The following is a 21,790-nucleotide window of genomic DNA, read 5'->3' as shown; positions in this document are numbered from 1 at the left end:
GAACTTCAGATGACAGATTAGTTGCTTTCCAACATTTTTGACCACAACTAGTGTGTGTGCATGCTGTACATCTGCACAGAATACACAAGAAAATGAAACAGTTTAACAAATGCCAAATACTATGTGTGGCACACTTCTGTATTTTCTATTCTCTTCTTTTTCTAAATAAAAAACGTTCACTACTGATTTCACTACTTAGTCAATCTAGGAACTGTAATTTGAACAACACTGAACCAGGCTGTGATACTGAGATTTACCATAAGAAACATGTATTTGGTCTTAGTTACACTTCCAGACACAGAGCTCCAAAAATCCTTGGGATTTCTGAAGCAAAAAGAGCAATAAAAGGTGCTTTTTGTTAGGTTAATGAGGTGACTTTTGGAGGGCTCTTAGGGGTGGGAGCTGGTTGCTAAGGGAACCAGCCACAGTTTTAACTGGAAAGTTGGACCTTTCAGTCTCAGCCACCAGACCTTCAAGGAGAGAGGGGAGAGTAGCTGGGACTGAAGTAGTCACCAGTGCACGGCCACTGATTGGGGCCAACTATGCATATGTGATGAAACCTCCAGAACAACCCAAAGGACAAGGTTGGGAAAGCTACCAGTCTGGTGGAACACTGGGAGATGTGGGGAAGAGTAGAGCACTTGGAAAGTGCGTGGAAGCTCTGCGCCCCTCCCCCATGTCTTGCTCTGTGCATCTCTTCCATGTGACTGTTCCTGAGTTACATCCTTTTATTAAAAAATGGGTGATTTGGTATGTTAGGGCTTCCCAGGGGGCACAGTGGTAAAGAATCTGCCTGCAGGAGATCCAAAAGATACAGGTTTAATCCCTGGGTTGGGAAGATCCCCTGGAGAAGGAAATGACAACTGATTCCAGTATTCTTACCTAGAAAACTCCATGGATAGAGAACCCTGGAGGGCTACACTCCAGGGGGTCGCAAAGAGTCAGACTTATCTGAGCAACTGAGTACACACACAATTTGGAAAGTTAAATGTTTCTCCGAGTTCTGTGAGCTGCTGTGGCTAATTAATTAAACTAAATGAGGAGACTGTTAAAAACACAGAATAATCTGGATTTAGGGCTGGTGTCTAAGGTGTAGGGAGTAGGGGCATTCTTGTGGGGCTGGCCCTTAGCCTGTGGGGTGTGATGCTATCTCCAGATGAACTGTCCGACACACCCAGCTGGTGAACTGCTTGGCCATCTGACAAACTAAACCACACTGAAACTGGGTGCAGGATTTTACAGGCCAATACCTGCACATGTGGGCCTAATTGTAAAGTACGGAACACAAGTCCTCACCATCCAGCCCAGTGAAGTACCCGCTGCCCCAACAGGGCCTTCCCTCGCTAGGGAGTTCTTAACATAATTGCTAAGTAATGATTCATTTGTAAGAATTAGAAACAGCCCCTTTGAGGAAGTGACCTTAGAACTAAGACTTGAAGGATGAGAATGAGAGCATCTTGCAGAGAGCGGAGAGAAGAGAATCTGAGATGAGAGGAAACAGCTGCAAAGGTCCAGAACTGGAAAGAAGCCTGTGGTGACAAAGGAAGAAAAGGAAGTCTGGTGGGAACCCAGTGAGCAAGGAGGAAATGGGGTTGGATGCAACATTATGGGAATCAGATAATAGACAGAAAGGGCTTCACACTTTCACTTAAGAATAATGAGAGCTTTAAGCAGTGATGAGTTTGTTTTGTAAAGTTTGAACTTTTAGCTTGTCCATAACTGGTATAAGGTGGATAACTGTATGTGTTAACCTCCTCAACCTAGATAATTGTATGGTTAGCCTCATCTCACTTTCTGGCTTATCTCTTTCATTTTCTTTAAGACATCTTCTGATGAATAGATGCTTTAACTGAGTAGTATCTTTTCCTTATGGTTTGAGCTTTCTGTGACCCATTAAGAAATCCTTCTCTATCCCAAGATAAAAAGTCTTCTTGGGTGTTTTAAAGTTCTGTCTTTTTATATTTTTCAGGTGGACTTCTGCATATAATGAGACAGGTGGATCCAATTTCATTTTTTTCCCCACAAAAATAACCAATTAACCCCCTAGTGTCCATCTTTTTCCCTACTGATCTGCCTGCATGTCTGGCATATATAATTGGAACAATTTCTGAGTACTTTACTCTGTTTCATTGGTCTATATTAAGACATAGAAAAACTTCTATTTCTGCGTTTTGACTATGCCAAAACCTTTGACTGCATGGATCACAATAAACTGTGGAAAATTCTGAAAGAGATGGGAATACCAAACAACCTGACCTGCCTCTTGAGAAATCTGTATGCAGGTCAGGAAGCAAGTTAGAACTGGACATGGAACAACAGACTGGTTCCAAACAAAAAAAAGGGTATGTCAAGGCTGTATATTGTCACCCAGTATTATTTAACTTATATGCAGAGTACATCATGAGAAACGCTGGGCTGGATGAAGCACAAGCTGGAATCAAGATTGCGGGGAGAAATATCAATTACCTCAAATATGCAGGTGACACCACCCTTATGGCAGAAAGTGAAGAAGAACTGAAGAGTCTAGTGATGAAAGTGAAAGAGGAGAGTGAAAAAGTTGGCTTAAAGCTCAACATTCAGAAAATTAAGATCATGTCCCATCATCATGATGGGACCCATCATGATGTCCCATCATCCAGTCCCATCACTTCATGGCAAATAGATGGGGAAACAACGGAAATAGTGACAGACTTTATTTTCTTGGGCTCCAAAATCACTGCAGATGGTGACTGCAGCCATGAAATTAAAAGAAACTTACTCCTTGGAAGAAAGTTATGACCAACCTAGACAGCATATTAAAAAGCAGAGACATTACTTTGCCAACAAAGGTCCATCTAGTCAAGGCTATGGTTTTTCAAGTAGTCATGTATGGATGTGAGAGTTGGATTATAAAGAAAGTTGAGTGCCGAAGAACTGATGCTTTTGAACGTGGTGTTGGAGAAGCCTTTTTAGAGTCCCTTGGACTGCAAGGAGATCCAACAAGTCCTTCCTAAAGGAGATCAATCCTGAGTGTTCATTAGTGATGTTGAAGCTGAAACTCCAATACTTTGGCCACCTAATGCGAAGAACTGATTCACTTGAAAAGACCCTGATGCTGGGAAAGATTGAAGGCGGGAGGACAAGGGGACGACAGAGGATGAGAGGGTTGGATGGCATCACAGATTCAATGGACATGAGTCTGGGTGGACTCCAGGAGTTGGTAATGGACAGGGAAGCCTGGGGTGCTGCAGTCCATGGGGTTGCAAAGAGTCAGACACAACTGAGTGACTAAACTGAACTGAATAGGCATTCTGAGCTAGAGTATTATATAACCTCAACATTCATAATGGTATGTGGAGACTAGGTCTGACAGTGGCCAGGATGTAAGGAGAGATCAGCAAGAAGGTAATAAAGGGATTCAAACCAAGAAATGATGATGATTTGGATTAGGGTTGTAGCAGTACAAGTGGCAAAGAGAAGAAGGACTTAAGATCTATTCTGGAGATGGCACTAAAAGACATGGTTATGGAAGGAGAAGGCCTCCCTGGTGGCTCAACTGGTAAAGAAACGACCTGGCCATGCAGGACATGCCAAGAGACGCAGGTTCGATCCCTGGGTCAGGCAACCCACTCCAGTTATTTTTGCCTAGAAAATTCCTTGGACAGAGTAGCCTGGCAGACTACAGTCCATGGGGTTGCAAAGAGTCAGACATGACTGATCAAGCATGCACACACACACGGAAAGAGAACAGGAGGAGAAATTCAAGATACCTTGCAAAGATATGCAGAGAATGCTCAGTTGTGTACGGCTCTTTGCAACCCCATGGACCCACGAGGCTCCGCTCTCCAGGAATTTTTCAGGCAAAAATATTAGAGTGGGCTGCCATTTCCTACTCCAGGGAATCTTCCTGACCCAGGTATCGAACCAGCGTCTTTTGTGTCTCCTGCACTGGCAGGCAGATTCTTTACCACTGTGCCACCTGGGCTTCCAAAGCAAAGACAGGCCCCAAGCAACTGGGTAGATGGTTGTACTATTTATTCACATGGGTCAGAAAAGAGGAGAAATGAACCTGTAAGTACTCTTTATAATTTTTAATTAACATCTTTATCGAGTAGTTTTAGGTTCACAGTTATAGCTTTTTAAAGATTAGGAAAGTTTTATGTATAATGTGAATAAGCAGAATGGAAAGAAACTTAAAGTAGCATATAATCGTACCACCCAAAGGAAACTATAATGTTAACGAGTCCATCTAGCATTTTTTCAATGCATATGTAAGCATTTTAAACAAAAATAATATCATGCTATCTGTAGTTTAAAATGATTATTTTCCTACTCAGTGTATCAGAGAACATTTTCCCAGACCTCTAAATAATGCTTTGACTACATCACTTGTAATGGCTGTATAGTACATGCCATTGTATAGGTATTAGAGTTCATTTAAGTGGTCCCCCAACTGGTTAAAGGTTAGGCTGCCAATTCTGTCTGATATGTATGGAGAGTCACCATGGTTCAACAGTATATCAGTTAAGACAGTTCCTCTGCAAATTATAGACCACCCAGATAAAAGTGACCTAATAATAGGGGTTTTTATTTCTCACATAACAAGTTTAGGGTTGGCTGAATGATAGCAATATCAAGGCTCTGGGTCAACATCTCTGGTTTTCCTGATCCCTCTCACATGCCATTTCCCCCAAAATGGCTGCTGCAGCACTGAACATTAACTGGCCCTTTCACAACCAAGGTAAAGCAGAGAAAAAGGGCAATTTTCTCTTTATGGGTCTTTCTGTTGAAGAGGGGGGGGGGGGGAAGGCATCTCTTTACATCTCATTGCCTTGAACAGGGTTAATGCCCCACAGCTCATCTGTGAGGAAGGCTGGATGGAGCACCTGGATGTTTTAGCTTCCAAGAGTAGGAGGCAGGTTCAGCCTGAAGAAACAACCAAAAAAGTTGCCTTGACATTATCTTTGCTTATAGACCATTTGAGGATACAAGCTGAAAGAAACCTCAAAACAACGTTTGAGTTTTCAATCCAGGTAGACAGCAGCCTGAATTGTACTCCTGCCCTCAATAGTTTCTTTTCTCAGATATTAACTGTGTCCATAAATTGCTTTGGGTCAACCTAGAGCAACATCTGGGGAAATAAAAAAAATATATACACATGACTGCCACTTTGCTACGGGATCACAATGGCCCTGGCCCTGTCAGTCACAGAAGACAACCTGGGCACTGAGATAAACTCTCCCCCTTTACTTGAATCCGTCAAGGGAAAAAAATCCAGGAGACTCACAGAACAGAACAGCCACGGAGCTGCCTTAAAAAGGACTAAAAAAAGTGCCATTAAGTTTTACTTAAAAGCTTTAGGGGATAGGGTTAGCTCTAGGCCTTGCTTATTAGATCAACATCATCATTTAAGTTTGCAATATTACTAGATCTAGTGAAGCAGTTTTTCCCAAGTAGGATGGATAAAATTTTTCTCAAGATGGAGAAATGAGAGAAAAAGTACACGGTTTCTCATAAAGGAATGAGATAATTTCAAAAATAGGAGTCCCCCAAGTCTCCCGGCAAACTCTACGCATTCTAAGTTACTTATATCCCCCTTACTGGCTTCCCAGGTATCTCAAATGGTAAAGAAATCTGCCTGCAAAGTGGGAGACCTGGGTTCAATACCTGGGTCAGGAAGATCCACTGGAGAAGGGCATGGAAACCCACTCTGGTATTTTTGCCTGGAGAATCCATAGACAGAGGAGTCTGGTGGGCTACAGTCCATGGGGTCACAAAGAGTCAGATTGAGGGAGCAACACACACACACTACTGGTCCAGCTTCTGCTATGGTCCTCCAGATGTTATCCCCCTCCCTCACCCACTACTTCCTCTAATGAGCTTACTTGTAGGCTTTTGCTTTCAATGGTTAACTGCTATCCTAATTGGTATCCCCATGTGCTTGATTTATAACTTCGCATAAACATGATTTATCCATCTATGGATCTACCCATCCCATGAAATCACAAGCACAGGGACCAAGAGGCAGGGACCAGTTCTTAGTCATCATTAAGCCTCAGAACTTTAAAAGATGCCTGTATGAACAAGAGACTAATAAAGTAGTCTCAAAGATTTACGTGCCTGCATTTCCTTTTGATACAGTTATGTGAAGGTAGCTGCTGGCTCCAGATAATCCCTCCTAATAAAAAAAAAAAAATCCCAAGCAGTCATTATCATTAGTTATTCAAGATTAAGTGTTTAATGTGGTTAACTTATTTTCCACAATACCTATGACAATATCAACACAATGCAGGTTTTTTGTTTTTTTTTTTACCCACCAATAGTTCAAGAAACTCACTCATCCCCTGGGCACTATTTAGAAACAAATTCAGTGTAACTTCTGATTTACAAGTTTCTGAACAATTATGCAGCAATGTCTCCTTATGATGCTCTAGACAACTGCCTTCTGTCTACACTCTTGCCAAAAAAGTACAGTACTGTATCAGGCTCTTGTGCAGTTTTTGATTCTTGCTAAGGCATAGGCTCAAACATTTTTTGTGTCGTTAAAGACTTTTTGTGAACCTAAGACAAATATTTCTTCTCTGGACAATGTATGTCTTTCACAACCCCCAACACACAATTTTGCCAACGCTTCAGGGAGCTAATGGAAAGCTTGATAGCCAAGCATGAAATCCAAGATGCAAAGACCTAGGTTAAAAATACTTGTCTTGGTAGTGGTGTTTATGAAAACTTTTATTCTTATATATGACACTAAGTTACAACACCCGATGTTGTAGATGTCGTAGATAAGTTGACCACCTGATGTGAAGAGCTGACTCATTTGAAAAGACCCCGATGCTGGGAAAGATTGAGGGCGGGAAAAGGGGATGACAGAGGATGAGATGGTTGGATGGCATCACCAACTCAATGGACATGAGTTTGTGTAAACTCCAGGAGTTGGTGATGGACAGGGAGGCCTGGCGTGCTGAAGTTCATGGGGTCGCAAAGAGTCGGACACGACTGAGCAACTGAACCGATACTGAAGTTACAACAGACATGAAGAAACATAGTATGAGTCAGGAGTATTCAACCAATATGTGGAACTACACACACTTCATCTTAGCCTAACCAATCAGTATGGATATCAGGCACATCAGATTTCACTTTCCTCATTGAGGTCTGGACACTAAACACTGGACAATACTATACTGGATCTCAAGATAAAGAGCCTATTGATCCCAGAGTCAAAGAACAGCGTTGAGAGAACGAATAAGGGACAAGTGTAACAAAATGGTTAAATGGGTGCGTTCTGAAATCAGTCTAAGTTTGGTCCCCAGTTCTGCCACTTCCTCCCTGTGTGGCCTTCAGAAAACTACTTACCCCTTCAGAGCTTCAGTTTCATTATTTGTAAAGCTAGGACAATAATACTCCCTTCCACTTGGAGTGGCTATGAAGCTTAAACAAAATCATGTCTGCAGATGCTAAGCACAGTACTGACACAAAGCAAATACTCCATAAATGCCTATTTGTAATTACCCTTTGAGGGAGAAGAACATAAGGATAGGCATGGAAATCTAGAGAAATAGCTGACACAGAAGTCCCGCAAGTTCTAAAATAAAAATGTCACAGTCATCAAAACCAACAGGCTTACAAACCGTACAATGTTAGAAAACTGGACAGTACTTTTGTGGCTACTATCTCCAGCCCTGAATTCTATAGTTTTCATCTATAGGATGAAAATACTCTTAAATTCCTAAGATTCCCTAACAAGTGACACACAGGAGTTATGTATTTCTAATGAGTCCATACTCCTTTCTTCTCAATATTGGCTCAATATTATGGGGCAAAAACCCAAAATGCTAGGTCAAAATAGAATATTTGCTTATTTAACAAATATTTACTGAACAGTTATTAAATAAACAAATTATTGCATGTTTACTGAACAATTATGAGTATCATACAAATATTTATTGAAAACAAGGAGCTCCATATTGTTCTAGGCAACATGACTATAAAAGGGAACAAGATCCCACCTGCCAGTGAAGGGAAATTCACAAACACACATGAACAAATAAATGGTAAAAGTTTTGAGGAAAATAAAAACAGGCTACTTTACAGAGAATGAATTGGGTGTGAAAGAGCTACTAAAGTTTGCCAGCTAGAGAAGTCCTTTCTCAGGAGGTAACATTTAAGCTGAGATTTTAAAGAGGAGCATGAGGAAGACCATGTCAAGACATGGAAGAAGGGGTTTCTAGAAGGTAGAAGAGCTGATGCACGATCACTCAGTCAGGAAGATGCCTGGGGTGGCCAGGGATGGAAGAAAGAGACCAACGGGCTGAAAGAAGTCACATGAAGAGAGTGAAGAGTATGTGAAATAGAAGAGGTGGGTGAAAAGCCAGCTCACACAGAGACTTGCAGGCCATGGTAAGAAATTCAGACTTCACTCTAACCAAAATAAACAGCCATCAGAGACAAACTATAACCAGGGGAGCAATAAGATCCAATTAATATTTTAGAAAAAGACCCCTCTGGCTGCTGTGTGCAGGAGGAAGAAGACAAAGACAGATGCACAAACAAGAAACCCGATCAAGAGGAAGTTGTAGGAGACCAGCGCAAGTACAGCACAGACCTGTCCTCCCCCTGGGGACAGGGGGAGATGGCCGAAGCAGGCATCTTAGAGAGAAAAGTCTAGAGGCAGAAGAGACACCATCTTTAAAATCAGGTAAAGTTGTGCTACTGAGCTTAGATTCTTCACATTCATCCATCAGCCAGTCTCTTGGATACTGACAGTTAAGGACTAGAGTTCTGAGGGGTACTGGGAAAGAAGGCAATCAAGAAAAAAGAACACAAAAAAACACAAAATGGACTAGGGAATTATCAATCATCAAATCTACAGAAATCAAGACAGTGTGTCATGACTGGCAAAAGAAACCCCAAAAAAGACACCCAGTCTAATAGAACAAAATAAGAGTCCAGAAAATGCACCCACACGATACAGTCAATAGATTTTCGACAAATCGTGTGGGAACAATTGAATTAAATATTCATCTAGGGAAAAGAAAAAGAAAAGAAACTCAATCCAAATCCCCATATCTTACACCATAAACAAAATTTAACTAAAACTGGATCATGGTTCTAAAAGTAAAACTTTTACAAGAAAATATAAGAGAAAAATATTTGTGGCCTTGGGTGAAGCAAAAGTTACTGAGAAACAACATCAAAAGTTAAGACTCATTAAAAAAAAGTCATAAATTAGACAATGTTAAAAACTCCTGCTCTTCAACAGACACTAACAAAAAGAATTAAAGGATGACTACAGATTGGGAGAAAATGTTTGAAAAATACATAAAGTACTTATGTTGAATAATTTTTTAAAATCTCATTAATGATTAAAAAAACAGACTGAAGAAAAACAGACAAAGATTTGAACAGATACTTATCAAAGAAGATATAGAGATGGCAAATAAGCACAACAAGACACTCAACATCTTTAGCTATTAGGGAAATGCACAAAAACACCAGTACTACTATATACCTATCGGAAATATCTAAAAATGCCCCAAAGCTACACCAAGTGCTAAAGAATGTGGAGCAAAGGTTCTTTCGTACATATTAGTGAGAGAAAAACAGAATGGTCATTTGGGGAAACTGTGTCAAGTTACAAGAACAAGACCATGTCAGTTACTTTAAACATACATTAACCATGACAACTTCTGGGGAAAACAACAAAATTTACAAAACTCTGTATGTTAATTTACTAGCACTCCATACACAATCACCAAACCCTGGAGATAAGCCAACTGTCCCTTTCAAGGGATGAGTGGCTAAAACAAACCGGTATATTCATACAATGGAATATTATTCAGCTATACAAACGAACTAACTGCCAATATAGGAAACCACACAGACAAATCTCCAATGTATTTTGCTAAGTGAAAATGAAAACTCAAAAGGCTACATAGTGCATAATTTCATTTATATGACAGTATCAAAAAGGATCATTTTGGGAGGAAAAAAGCCATCATGGGCAGTTGCCAGAAGTAGGGTAGGGAAAAGGACTGACCACAAAGAACAAGGGGATTTGGGATGGCAGAGCAAGGCAGGAGAGAAATATTCTGTATCTTGATAGTGGTGGTCGTCACATGACTGTACTGGATTGTCAAAATGCATAAAACTATAACCTTTAAAGGGTAAATTCTACTTTATGTAAATTGTACCTTGATAAAGATTTTAAAATATACATAATAATGAGTAAGTAATGCTCTATATTTCAAATATTTTAAAAAAATACAAATTTATAAATAAATGCAGCCTAGTTTTTACCATGTTTTCTATTACTTGTTTCTCTATTTTGCTGTCCTTGGACATTAACATTTTATCAAAATTAAAATGTGCTAATAAAAATTGATTTACATATGGTAAAATGTGAAACCAAAAAGTTTACAAATACCAAAATGTTAGTAAGATGATTTAAATGTAATCTGAGGATTTTTTTGGAACATGTTTCATAAAACATTTAAAATACTCAAAGTAAAAATGAAATGTGCCTCTTTGATAGGCTGCAACGAATGAACAACTTGATATAATGATTAAATTATTCTTGCTGCTGCTGCTGCTAAGTCACTTTAGTCGTGTCCGACTCTGTGCGACCCCAGAGACGGCAGCCCATCAGGCTCCCCCGTCCCTGGGATTCTCCAGGCAAGAACACTGGAGTGGGTTGCCATTTCCTGCTAAGATGAATGAAAGTGAAAAGTGAAAGTGAAAGTGAAGCCGCTCAGTCGCGTCCGACTCTTAGCGACCCCATGGACTGCAGCCTACCAGGCTCCTCCGTCCATGGGATTTTCCAGGCAAGAGTACTGGAGTGGGGTGCCATTGCCTTCTCCGAAATTATTCTTACTAGTCGATAAAAGGTTTCCATCTTTTCATAAAAGTCCTTAGAAGTAAGATCACAAATGTATTTTTAAGTAGATTGATATCCTAGAGAGCTTTGAGGAGGACACACACCAACCGTCCTTAAAACTTAGTCTAAGGCATCTAATCCTCTAATTGCCTGTTTGGTGGGGAGCCTGTCTTCTCTCTCCCAGCTCTGAAGACACAAGGCAGGCTGGGTCTATGAGGGAAAAGGTCTGGCTACATGGGAGTTAGCTGGTGATGCTGCTTGTAGAAACATTACTGGGAAGAAGTCAGTAAGAGAACTAGAAAAGCGGAAGCAAAAGTTGGTAAGAGGAGGAGGAGACCCAGGGTGGAGAGAGGCTTCACTCTCGGTTCAGATGGTAAAGATTCTTCTGCAGTGAAGGAGACCCTGGTTCAATCCCTGGGTTGGGAAGATGCCCTGGGGAAGGGAATGGCCACCCATTCCAGTATTCTTGCCTGGAGAATTCCATGGACAGAGAAGGCCGCCAGGCCATAGTCCCTGGGATAGCAAAGAGCTGGACATGACCAAGCAACTAACACTTTCACTTCTCAACCAATAAAAAAAGGAATAACAATGTGCAAGCTTGCAAGTTGCCTTGAGTGAAATCTTTTCTGTATAACAGTTCCACCTAGTCCTCTGGACCCCAACACAGGCTCAACCTGCTGTGCACTGGTGTAAATGAAAGGCAGACGGGTCACTCCACTTTCTTCTAGTGGAAGCCAAAGCCCACGTGCTTTAAGCTAAGTCACATGTACCCACCCAGACACACTCTGCAGCTCCTCTAACACTGTTTGCCTAACTCTACCTGGAGCTACGGAAATGCATTTATTAGGGGAAAGGAGGGAGTGAAGGGCTTCTCTTGCAACAAGAGCAGAACAGTAGCATGTCAGGTTAGCAACAAATAAAAATAAAACTAACTTCTAGAAATTTCTTCCAGAGAAGCTTTGTAACAGAAATCAACAGAGTGCATATCATAAACACAAATCAGAAATTCTGTTCCTTATCTAGGTTTTTTAGAGAGCTGTGAAGTAGAGACAGAGTTTTAAAATTACTTAAATATATGAGAGTCTTTGTTATGAAAGGAAATTACTGCCTCTTAGAGCCTCATCAAATTATAGCAAAGATTAGATTATAGCTACATCACTCAGTAACACAATCCCCTGGATCCACAATAAATGAACAAGTTTAAAAAAAAAAAGTGAAAGCAGACATACCAATATAAGATGGAGAAATGTGTAGAATGACGTTAAAACTGCTTTCTTTGACTCAGATACAATCATATGTTTATCATGCTTTGTGAAAGCAGGTAAGCAAAGCCCTACAACTGCAGAAGACCAACCTCCTACCCCCAACCTTAATCCCATCAATCTGTGTACATCAGGTAGCCAATGGCCAGCACTTCTGTAAAGACTTTAAGCTCCAGGTACACTGTCGAGTAATGACAAAGCTAGAATAACAATCTCTGATAAAACACAAATCTATTTTATAGCTTGTTTTTAAGTTTATTCCATATTATGTACATTTAGAAAATACTCAACAGTAACCAAATGGGAGAATAACAAGAAAGGGAAGCTCATTGAAAAGTAGCTTTCAGTTATTGTCAGTTCATTGAAAAGTAGTCATTTAAAAAATAAGGTAAAAGCTGAGATGTTAAAAAAAAAAAGTTTCATGCGTAGAACTCACATCAGAAAACAAACTATGACTGTGGCACTTGAGTTCAATTGCCTGCCTATACCAGAAAGCCCCCTTAAAGAGGTTGAGACCTATGAGGTCAAATACTGAGCTTCTTAGATCCTCCAGGAAAGGCATGGCTGCATCTGGAGAAGTGATTTCAGAACAGGAGTGGCTCTGGGGAAAGTGATCAGGGAAAGAGGGAACCTCAAAACAAGGTAGTCAATCACTACTTCAGGCAACTGAGCTCCATCCAGCTGGAACCCTCAGTGAAGGAATATATGCAAAATGCACCTCAAAATCACCCAACTAATGGAGAGGAGGGAAGCACTCCACTGAGTCTGGGATGATCCCATAGTGGGGAGAAACTCCCTCACACTCACACGCAGAAGTGAAAAGTGGATTCCCCACAGTAAGGACTCGGGAAACACAAGAGCCTCCCAGGCAGCTGAGGAGAGGTGTTGCCAAGCCACAGAAAAACCTGTAATGGGAATGACGAGAGAAAGGTAGATAAGGAGGGTATGAGGGTAAGGCGGGCCCAGGAAGGATAACAACACTTCTGCATTGCAGAGGTATCTGCGCCCAAAGGGTTAACAGCATAACCGCTGCAAGTTTAACAATACCCCTGGAAAGCCCTTTATTAGCAAACAAAGAAGAGAAAAAGTACAGCTCTCAGATACTTCAAACTTTGCTTTTGTGAAAAGAGAGTAGGTGTATTTCTATCTCAAATTTTGTGCTATTGGAGACTGTGATGTAAAGGAGGGGAAAACACATATACACATATTTTTAATATATACACATATTCCTATCTATCAGGGTGTTTTCTGCCTAATGGCTAATTAGTTTATAAAAACAACAAGGGAAACTATCATAATGGTGGATCTAAATGTCTCTGAAACTTAAAATGGCTGTTTTTAAATGTATAAAGGAAAAAGAAGGACATACCATTTTAAAATTGTCATACTGAAAGATGTTGTGCCATAATGCCAATCTGAAATGCATATAGGGGTGTGTGTGTGTGTATAATTTAAGAGCCAATCATATGACAAGGACAATAAAACAAAATGCTAAGATGAAGGAGGAAAAAGACCCCAAGGGTATTGTCTTTATTTTTTTTTTAACTAACTCAAATACATAGGATGGTAAAGGCAGAGTCATTTAAATCATTTCCTTAGTAATACAAGTAATATTTAAATAGATTTAATAGTGCTGCTCCAAACCAATGAATTATGGGTTTAAAACCTATTAAAATGTAATGTTTTTTTCCTGAGCTGAGAGGAGAGAGATTTAAATCCACTGAATTTTAATATTTCAGCTTGAGCTGCAGGAGGTAGAGAAAGTCCAAATGAACTATTCCATCAGCACCATTCAAGCATGAACATTTTAATCAGTTTTACTTCCTTGGAGTTCTCTAACACAGTTTACGCTGTCATTCTGAAAGCACTTAACACAGAGAGTGTGAAAAACCACCAAGGCTTGTTATTGCCTTCACAATTGATGGCAAATAATTTTGCAGACTTCCTATCATTAAAATGTCACTGCTAAAAATTGAGGTTCAGCATTTCTTGTGCTAAACTGCATTTTCCTACAACACCCATGGCATACCTGTTCTTAAGGATTTTTTAAGGGGGTGTGCTTTTTTAAAAAAATGCATATTTATATCATTTCTTTCCTCAAAGAGGTTAAGAAAGTGGAGGAAGGAATCCAGAGGAACCCCATTTCCTATTTTTACAGGCCAAACATTTTCTTTTCCAATGTCCATACTGACAAAACTTTTTTTCTTAATGGTAGTTTCTTTGGTGAAATTCTTATGAGGTTCCAACTTAGCCTCCTTTATTATTCACACAGCATGTGCTGATTATATAGTGTAATGGATTTAAAAAATATTTTAAGATAGTCAGATGACTCAATTTAATAATACAGGAAATGAAAGCATCATTTCTAATTAGATCATATTACTGATTTAAAACTACAGTTTGTGTGTTGTTCCAACAGTGTGATCTTACAGAGATTCTAATTTAAAAACACAGTGGCTAGCAGGACACATGACATGATTTAACTCGATGCAGAACATTCCCACAGCCCGTTTGGAGGAGCTCTGGGAAAGCTTCGAGGAAATGTGAAAAACGAACAATTCAAAGCAAAACAGGAAATATTAACTATAGAAAGCAACACAGGCCTTTCCCTGGGTTTTTTTCCTTATAAATAAAAGACAAATGATATTTAACTTATTTCAATCTATCAACAGTTTTAAACTGAACATGACCTGTGAAAGAAATCATTATAACTGTGTTTCATTCCATTAAACACAACTAGCTTATTGTCAAGAGAACAAGCCGCCTCTCCAGGTTTCAGCCTCACTTCAGCTTTTTGCATTTAAACTGCATGGATCACTGGTTTGGCTCATTTACCAACGAAGGTAGAATAATATTGCAGAGTTAAAAAGGTGCTTCATCAGATTTCATTAAATTGGGGAACATTTGTGCTTGTCTGGATGGTGTGCCTACATATAAAACAGATACACATGCAGTGGCAAATAAATGAAGGTCTGCAGGGGCTTAGATAGGTCTTTGCCTCTCAGGAGGGAAATTTCCCTTGGTGCAGAAAATCACTGTTGACTACCTAAAAAATTAAGTCACAAAAATCTAAAACTGACCCCTCATCACTTTTGGCAGCAGGTCAAAATATCACCACCTCACAACACAGCCATGCCAAACGGGGCGCAGAACAGCAGGTGCATTTAAAGGTACACAATGTTGTAACTCTGAAAGCTACTGGACACAAGGCATTAAGAAGCGCTGAAACAAAAAGAACAGCAGCCACAAAAGCGCATCAGGTGAGCTGGTTGTTATGGGGCTCTTCCCTTTGCACTTAGTTTGTGATTTCCCAAAACTGCTGGTTTTGTTTTTCTATTTCTGCAATCTGTTTTTCAGAATAGTCAGATTACATGATTTTGATTCCATTTTCAGCTCAGATACAAATAATTTGGAATTGCCACCAAATCCACAAACTACAGCACACACTGCTTTGACAGCATGCAGCTCTACTGAATTAGTTCTTCAAACAAGTTTTTAGGTCACCAAATTAAATTAGCTTTAATAATTAAACCCATATATGCACAATATGTCTGTCATTTACTCAGCTACAGTCTAGTAAATCATCTTCTGCCTGAAAAAAGGCAATCTGCCATCCCATTCAAAACAAAGTATGTAAAAATGAAACAGATATAATAAAACAGTGTTAAAAATATATCTGATGTGACAAAAGAAAGGGAACTTGTTCTGCTTTTATATCTTCCCTCATATCTTTAAGCAACATCCAACACAAAACAATGCACTTTTGATTTAGATTAATCTCACCACTGTACAGACAGTAACTAATAAGACTCAAAAAGAAACAAAAAACCATTCCAGAAAAGGCTGCCCACCAGACATGAGATAGGCCAGCTACCTGTATTTCAGAAGTTCATATAAAAATAAACACCACACCAGAAATGACCCAGGAGGCTCTCCTATGGGTCCTCACCCACACATTCTCTCCTTCAACAGGAGACAGCATAGCAGGTGGGAAAAGTAGGTTCTATGCAGAGTGACCTTGAGAGATTTGGTAACCGAACTATATCCCAACAGGAACACAACAAGGGCTTCAAGCAAACACAGCTGGTATGTACATATACGCTAATGTGAAAATTCAAGCTCTCTTAGTGTTTAAAAAGAAAATTATTACACTGCCGTTCTCTGGAATTTCTGGAAATAAAAACTAATTGTGAAATGTATTCATCTCTCATCTCTCCCCTACCCCCAGAACACAGAAAATGTACAAGAAACGAGTCTCTACATGGCTTGTTGTGATTCGTCCTTTTCTTTCCAAGGGGCACTTCCAAGGAAATAAAGGTTACTCTTCTCCATTTACTATGCCTTCTAATCTATTACCAGTATTTTCTTGTGGTCAGAGGGACACAAAATAGAGCTCAAAATAGCCCATTAAAAAACAAGTTGCAATCAGACTATAGTTCCACCACCATCGGCAGCCATCCCAGAGTTCTGATTTCCTTGTTAAAAGACAGAGGCATAATTGAAGCAATATCTTCACTTCAGATTGATTATCAGGCGACCCTTATCCGCATCTTCACTCAGCAATTTGAATTTTAATGAAAGTAAATGGAATAATTAGCATTTCAAAGTGTGTTTGATACACTGAGGGCAAAAAAAGAGAAAAGACTTTTGTGTATAATCTATACACAAGAGAAAGTATTGGGGCGGGGGGGGGGGCGGGAGGCAGAAAGAGGAAAGTACAGTTGACATGTCTTCATTAAAACAACCTACAGAACCACTCCTAACAGCTGCATAAACAGAGATGTGAATATTGTGCTTTTTTCAGCTAGGATTTCTTACCTTTCTAAGTTTTAGCACCTTTTTTATTACTGGTTACCTTAACTGAGGAGAACAAAAATGTAAGTGGAATTGGAGTAACTGCTCAAACCCATGAATTCCAGCAGGATTTCTAAGCAATGTTACTGGTACTATGAAGGATTTTCCAAACGGGCCGCTGAGTTTGCAAAAAGCTATATAGTCATCTATCATTTTTACTACAAATGGACACTAGTCTAAGAACCACTCATCAAAGGGGAGGAAGAATAGCAGAGAGATGTGAAAATGTATATTTTATTTCACTAAACATGATATTAAGACAATCTATATTTGAGGAAAGATAAAAGAAATCAGGTCATTTTAACATTAGGGCAATCTGTGTCTTTTGACTGGCAATAGGCTAGCGACAGAGGCTGATTGCGAAGGAAAGAAATACTATGAAAAAGAACTACCCAGTCTCCCTAGGGGAAGAATTTCCAGGAACATGTCAATTGGAATTGGTGAGAATGTGTCCAGAGTTTCTGAGGTAGCCATCAAACTTTGTGAGATTGAAGGCAAAGTGCTCCATTTCACTGTGTGATCCTCTACTGCCTTTTGCCTCTTCAATTGAACAAAATTTAGAGAGAGAGCGAGAGAGAGCCAGTGACAAACACTAAGATGATCAGAGCTAAAATGGAAAGGCCACGTACCCCAATGATGGCGTTCAGTTCTGCCATGGTCACCTGCTTGGCCCGTTCCACAGCCTGCACCACTTGTTGCTGGTGCTATAAATGAAGATCAGAAACAGAATACAATTATTTGTTTTCTGGTCAGTCAAGAACAGCTTTTCCTAACATGTCCTCTAACTTTAATTACATGCAAAACAGGATTCAGGGGGTCTCCATATTCAAATAAAAGCCCCGAGTGGTGGAAGACTAACTGTCTAGGGTACCTCTGTTTCTACAAAGCTAAGGAGTAACTGGACGTCCAATCGCAGGGGGCCCCCATGAAGGATGCTCGCTTACAACTGATAGAAGCAATTAAATTGTACTTTCGAGTCAGTAGTACACTGTGACCCAACATCTTCCGATACACTAACAAAATAAAACAACCCATCCCACCTGCTTTCTCTGTATCCCCTTACTCTCTGCCACCAACAAAAAATATGTTTTGAAAATATTTCCTATAAGCACTTATTTTTAAGTTTCCACCTGGTATTTGCTAGAGAAGACACTAGAAGGACACACAGACTTCAATGTTTGTTTCTTCTGTAAACATGAAAAAGTGCTCGTATTTTTACTTCTGCCAGGAAGGGCTGCATATTTAAAAGATATTAAAAATGTACAACTCTTGCCAACAGTAAAGTTTAAGGACTGCAGGTATTTCTTTTAAATGCAATAGGAAAACTAAAATCCTAAAGTTATTTTTCTTTTGAAAACTTAGGATGGAGAGTATAGGAAAATCCCTCTGACCACGATTCAACTCTAAAGAGAAAAAGCAATATCTGATTTTAGTAATTTTTCTAATATAAGAATAGTTAAATGGCGTAGAAGTCTCTGCCTGGAGGTACTCATACCTGGACATACACAAGTACTTACACAAGTACCCCAAAATGTAAATATTATTCCCAACTAAATACACTTGAACACTCTAGTACATACTCAATTCAGTCTAAAATAGGTCTTTCCTGTACATTTTTCAACTCGGTTTAGTAAATGAAGAGCCAAAGACTGTGCTATGAAACAGGTACTCCTCTGTGTGGCTGGGGAGAGTCTTCTTTTGGTTGATTCCAGTTGAGAAATGTACTAATTTCTCTACTGATCTGAAGTGCATATGAAGCTCAGCTATCATACTACTTAATGCACAGAAAGAGCAAGGCCATCAGTTCTATGTGACCTACCTAATACTACATTCCAAGGTCCCCAAACACACAGTTACTGGGATAAACTTGGTGACCACTATTTCCATCTCCCAGCTGAGTAGGGTGGTAGTGGGGGAGGTGACGTGCGAAAGGAAACTGCTTTAGTTTATCTACATGTGGTGTCTTCACTCTTGATTTCCTAATCTTTATTTTATGCCCATGAATAAAGCAAAGCAAGTTGTCAAATAACAGATCAGTGCATTATACCTTGATTCTTTTAATTACAAGAGTTTATTTCCAAATAAGAGCTTCAGAAGCAATTCCCCAAATCTTGATAGATATTTCCATCTATCTTTAAAATATTTGCCAAAGTGAAATAATTCACTTTCCTCTTTCTCTGAAAGTAAAAATCCTAAAGATTCATGAAAACACTAGAGGGAACAGAGAGGCATAGGTGATAAAAATGGCCATTCATAGTTATTCTCCTCTGAAGACTACCTGACCATATCATATATGTTTACTGAACAGCTTCCATGTGCCAAGCACAGAGCTCATATTTAGATTTAGGACAAATCTGGTTGTCAGCATAGTGAAAACTAGCAGCACTTGGAAAGTAGAAAGACCAAACAAACAAAAACCCTGCAGAAGATCCTAGGAATTAGCTAATACTCAAAATGAACTTATGGACAAAAATTTTTATGGCATTTTCTACCTTTTACTTTCCAACACTCAACAATGGCTGCTCAAAACTTCCAAGAAACTGAAAGCCAAAGGAATACATGTACACTTATCCAACACACATATCTCATTCCATTCATGCACCCATTCGTTAAACTCAAGTTTTTAAAAGCTCACCCTGTGCCATTTCTGTACATTACTTAAACACTTCAATATAACTGAAATATCATCTCCTTCACATTAAGTATTCAAAGAACAGTTTCATGAGAGAGAGATGCAGAAAATACATCTTGTTAGGGCCTTTCTACCATGAAGATTGCTCAACTCTTGCTTCATAAACTGGATTCCAACTGCCAAGATGAGCAGAGATGCCTTAGGCAGTGGGGATATCTTTCTGACTGGGCATTAAAATCAGGTACATTTACTGAGAAAACCAGAAACACACCAGTGAACCGTAACACTGACATCAGATGCTTTTATAGAAACTCTTGCTAAAAAGCTAAAATGACAATGGAAGTCATGATTCAGCTCCTTCCTTTTCTATCATGGCAATGGCCATGGGCTAACACCACAACTGAACTTTACCTGTAGTTCAGGATTTTACTTCCCTATTTCTGCTTACAACTGTGAATCACATGGCACTTAAGGACTTTTTCAACAGGGGATCCCTAAGACAAAGAATGCACCCTCCCCTGTGAGTTCTGAAAGCACCAGAAACACTCCAAGACTGCTCACCTCAGCCACACATTAACACTGTATCACACCCTGAAGCAGCAGCAGGAAGGGCAAATGATCATAAAAGAATGAACACTGAAGGAAGAAAACCCAAAACACTCTCAACAAGTGCACCCAAAGAGGCACTGTTTTTCCATTTTCAAATTTTAACATATTAAGCTCTCTGGCTCAGAAGATACAGCAAGTTTTCACATTTTCTTACAACCGTGATGGCTCTCCCATTATGTCCGCCCTCTCTTCCTCTTCTCTTCCCCTTCCCCATCTGCTCCTCTCCTCCCACTCCACCCACATCTCATTTCCTCTCCCACTTCCTGCCGATCTCCTCTGTGGCCTCACCGCAAGTGGTGACAGCCATTCTAGCCCCAGTAAATCTGGAGGAGCAAGAGTCCTGTGACCAGTCTCACTGCTCAAGCTGCTCACTCAGATACTCAATCTGAACTTTCTATCAGTATCACCAAGTAAGGAGCCACTAGGAATGTATTAATAGCCACGGGTCTCTGTGAGAGGAGCCTCCAAAACTGGGATTTGGAAGAGGAAAAAAAAGGTGGGTGGGGGGGGCTCAGATATTTATTCTTTAAAATACTGTGATTTATCATTTGCTAAAAAAATCCAAAAGAACACAAACAAACAAAAATACCTCGATTCTGATTATGGCTGCACAACTCTGGAGATTTACTAAAAATTACTGAATTGCACACCTAAAATGATTTTATGATGTGTAAACTACATCTCAATAAAATACTGTGATTTAGGGAATACACGCATGGTTGTAAAAAAGGACTAGTAAAATGAAACTCTATACATTAAATCACTTGCCTACTTAACTTTTATCATCATAAAATTACCTTTTGCACTTAATCAGTTAAAGTACTGAAAACATTTTTTCCTACAAGAGACTAAAACAATATAAGCTTATGTTAAGTCCAATAAAGCCTACTGAAAATTAGGCATTTACAAACCACTAGAATATAGATTCCTTATATGTTGAACGTACGTTTCACAATACCTGCCATGGAAATACTTTGGGACATGGCAATAAAAATTTTTTAAATCTAAAAAAAAACTTTAAAAAACTACATACAACTTAAGAATTTTTTTTTCAATATCTCTCTTTTTGATAGGGGTAGTAAGGACAGATATGTACAGGGAACTAGGTTTCTTCTCCAGATATGCGGAGATGCAAAAGTGAGCAAGAGATAATGCCACTCCCCCCACACACACATATATCTTCCATAGGTGGCACAGTGGTAAAGAATCTGCCTGCCAATGCAAGAGATACAGGAGACGCAGGTCCAAGCCCTGGGTCAGGAAGATCCTCTGGAGTAGGAAATGGCAACCCACTCCAGTATTCTGACCTGGAAAATCCCATGGGCAGAGAAGCCTGGAGGGCTAGAGTCCACGGGGTCACAAAGAGTTGGACATGACTGAGCACACACACACACACACACACACACACACACACACGTCCTGTCCCTCCCCCACACACACACAATTCACACAGAGCATCTTATAATACAAGGATTTAAACTACAAGAGAAGATTATTAGCAGGAATGGTTAGCACAGTTCCTGAGGCAACAAGGAAAGGCTTTGTTTTCTTATTCATTCATTCAATTATTTATTA

The 21,790-nt window shown here is 39.7% G+C and overlaps 1 protein-coding gene across 10 annotated transcripts in view; it reads right to left on the bottom strand.

The window, feature by feature from the left end:
- The window catches only part of LOC129650181 (transducin-like enhancer protein 4), a 154,289-nt gene that overhangs the window by 82,109 nt on the left and 50,390 nt on the right, over positions 1 to 21,790 (bottom strand). For 9 of the 10 annotated variants that reach the window (XM_055578384.1, XM_055578381.1, XM_055578385.1 and 6 more), the window contains one exon: positions 17,604 to 17,678. The exons of the other annotated variant lie outside the window; for it this stretch is intronic. In XM_055578384.1, coding sequence (XP_055434359.1) covers positions 17,604 to 17,678 — 75 coding nt within the window. The remainder of the gene's footprint in view (positions 1 to 17,603; positions 17,679 to 21,790) is intronic. 10 annotated transcript variants of the gene reach the window in all.

This window comes from Bubalus kerabau, chromosome 4 (assembly GCF_029407905.1).
Source record: "Bubalus kerabau isolate K-KA32 ecotype Philippines breed swamp buffalo chromosome 4, PCC_UOA_SB_1v2, whole genome shotgun sequence".
NCBI lineage: Eukaryota > Metazoa > Chordata > Mammalia > Artiodactyla > Bovidae > Bubalus > Bubalus kerabau.
The sequence above is the reverse complement of the archived record's forward strand: the minus strand, read 5'-3'. Positions and strand labels throughout refer to the sequence as shown.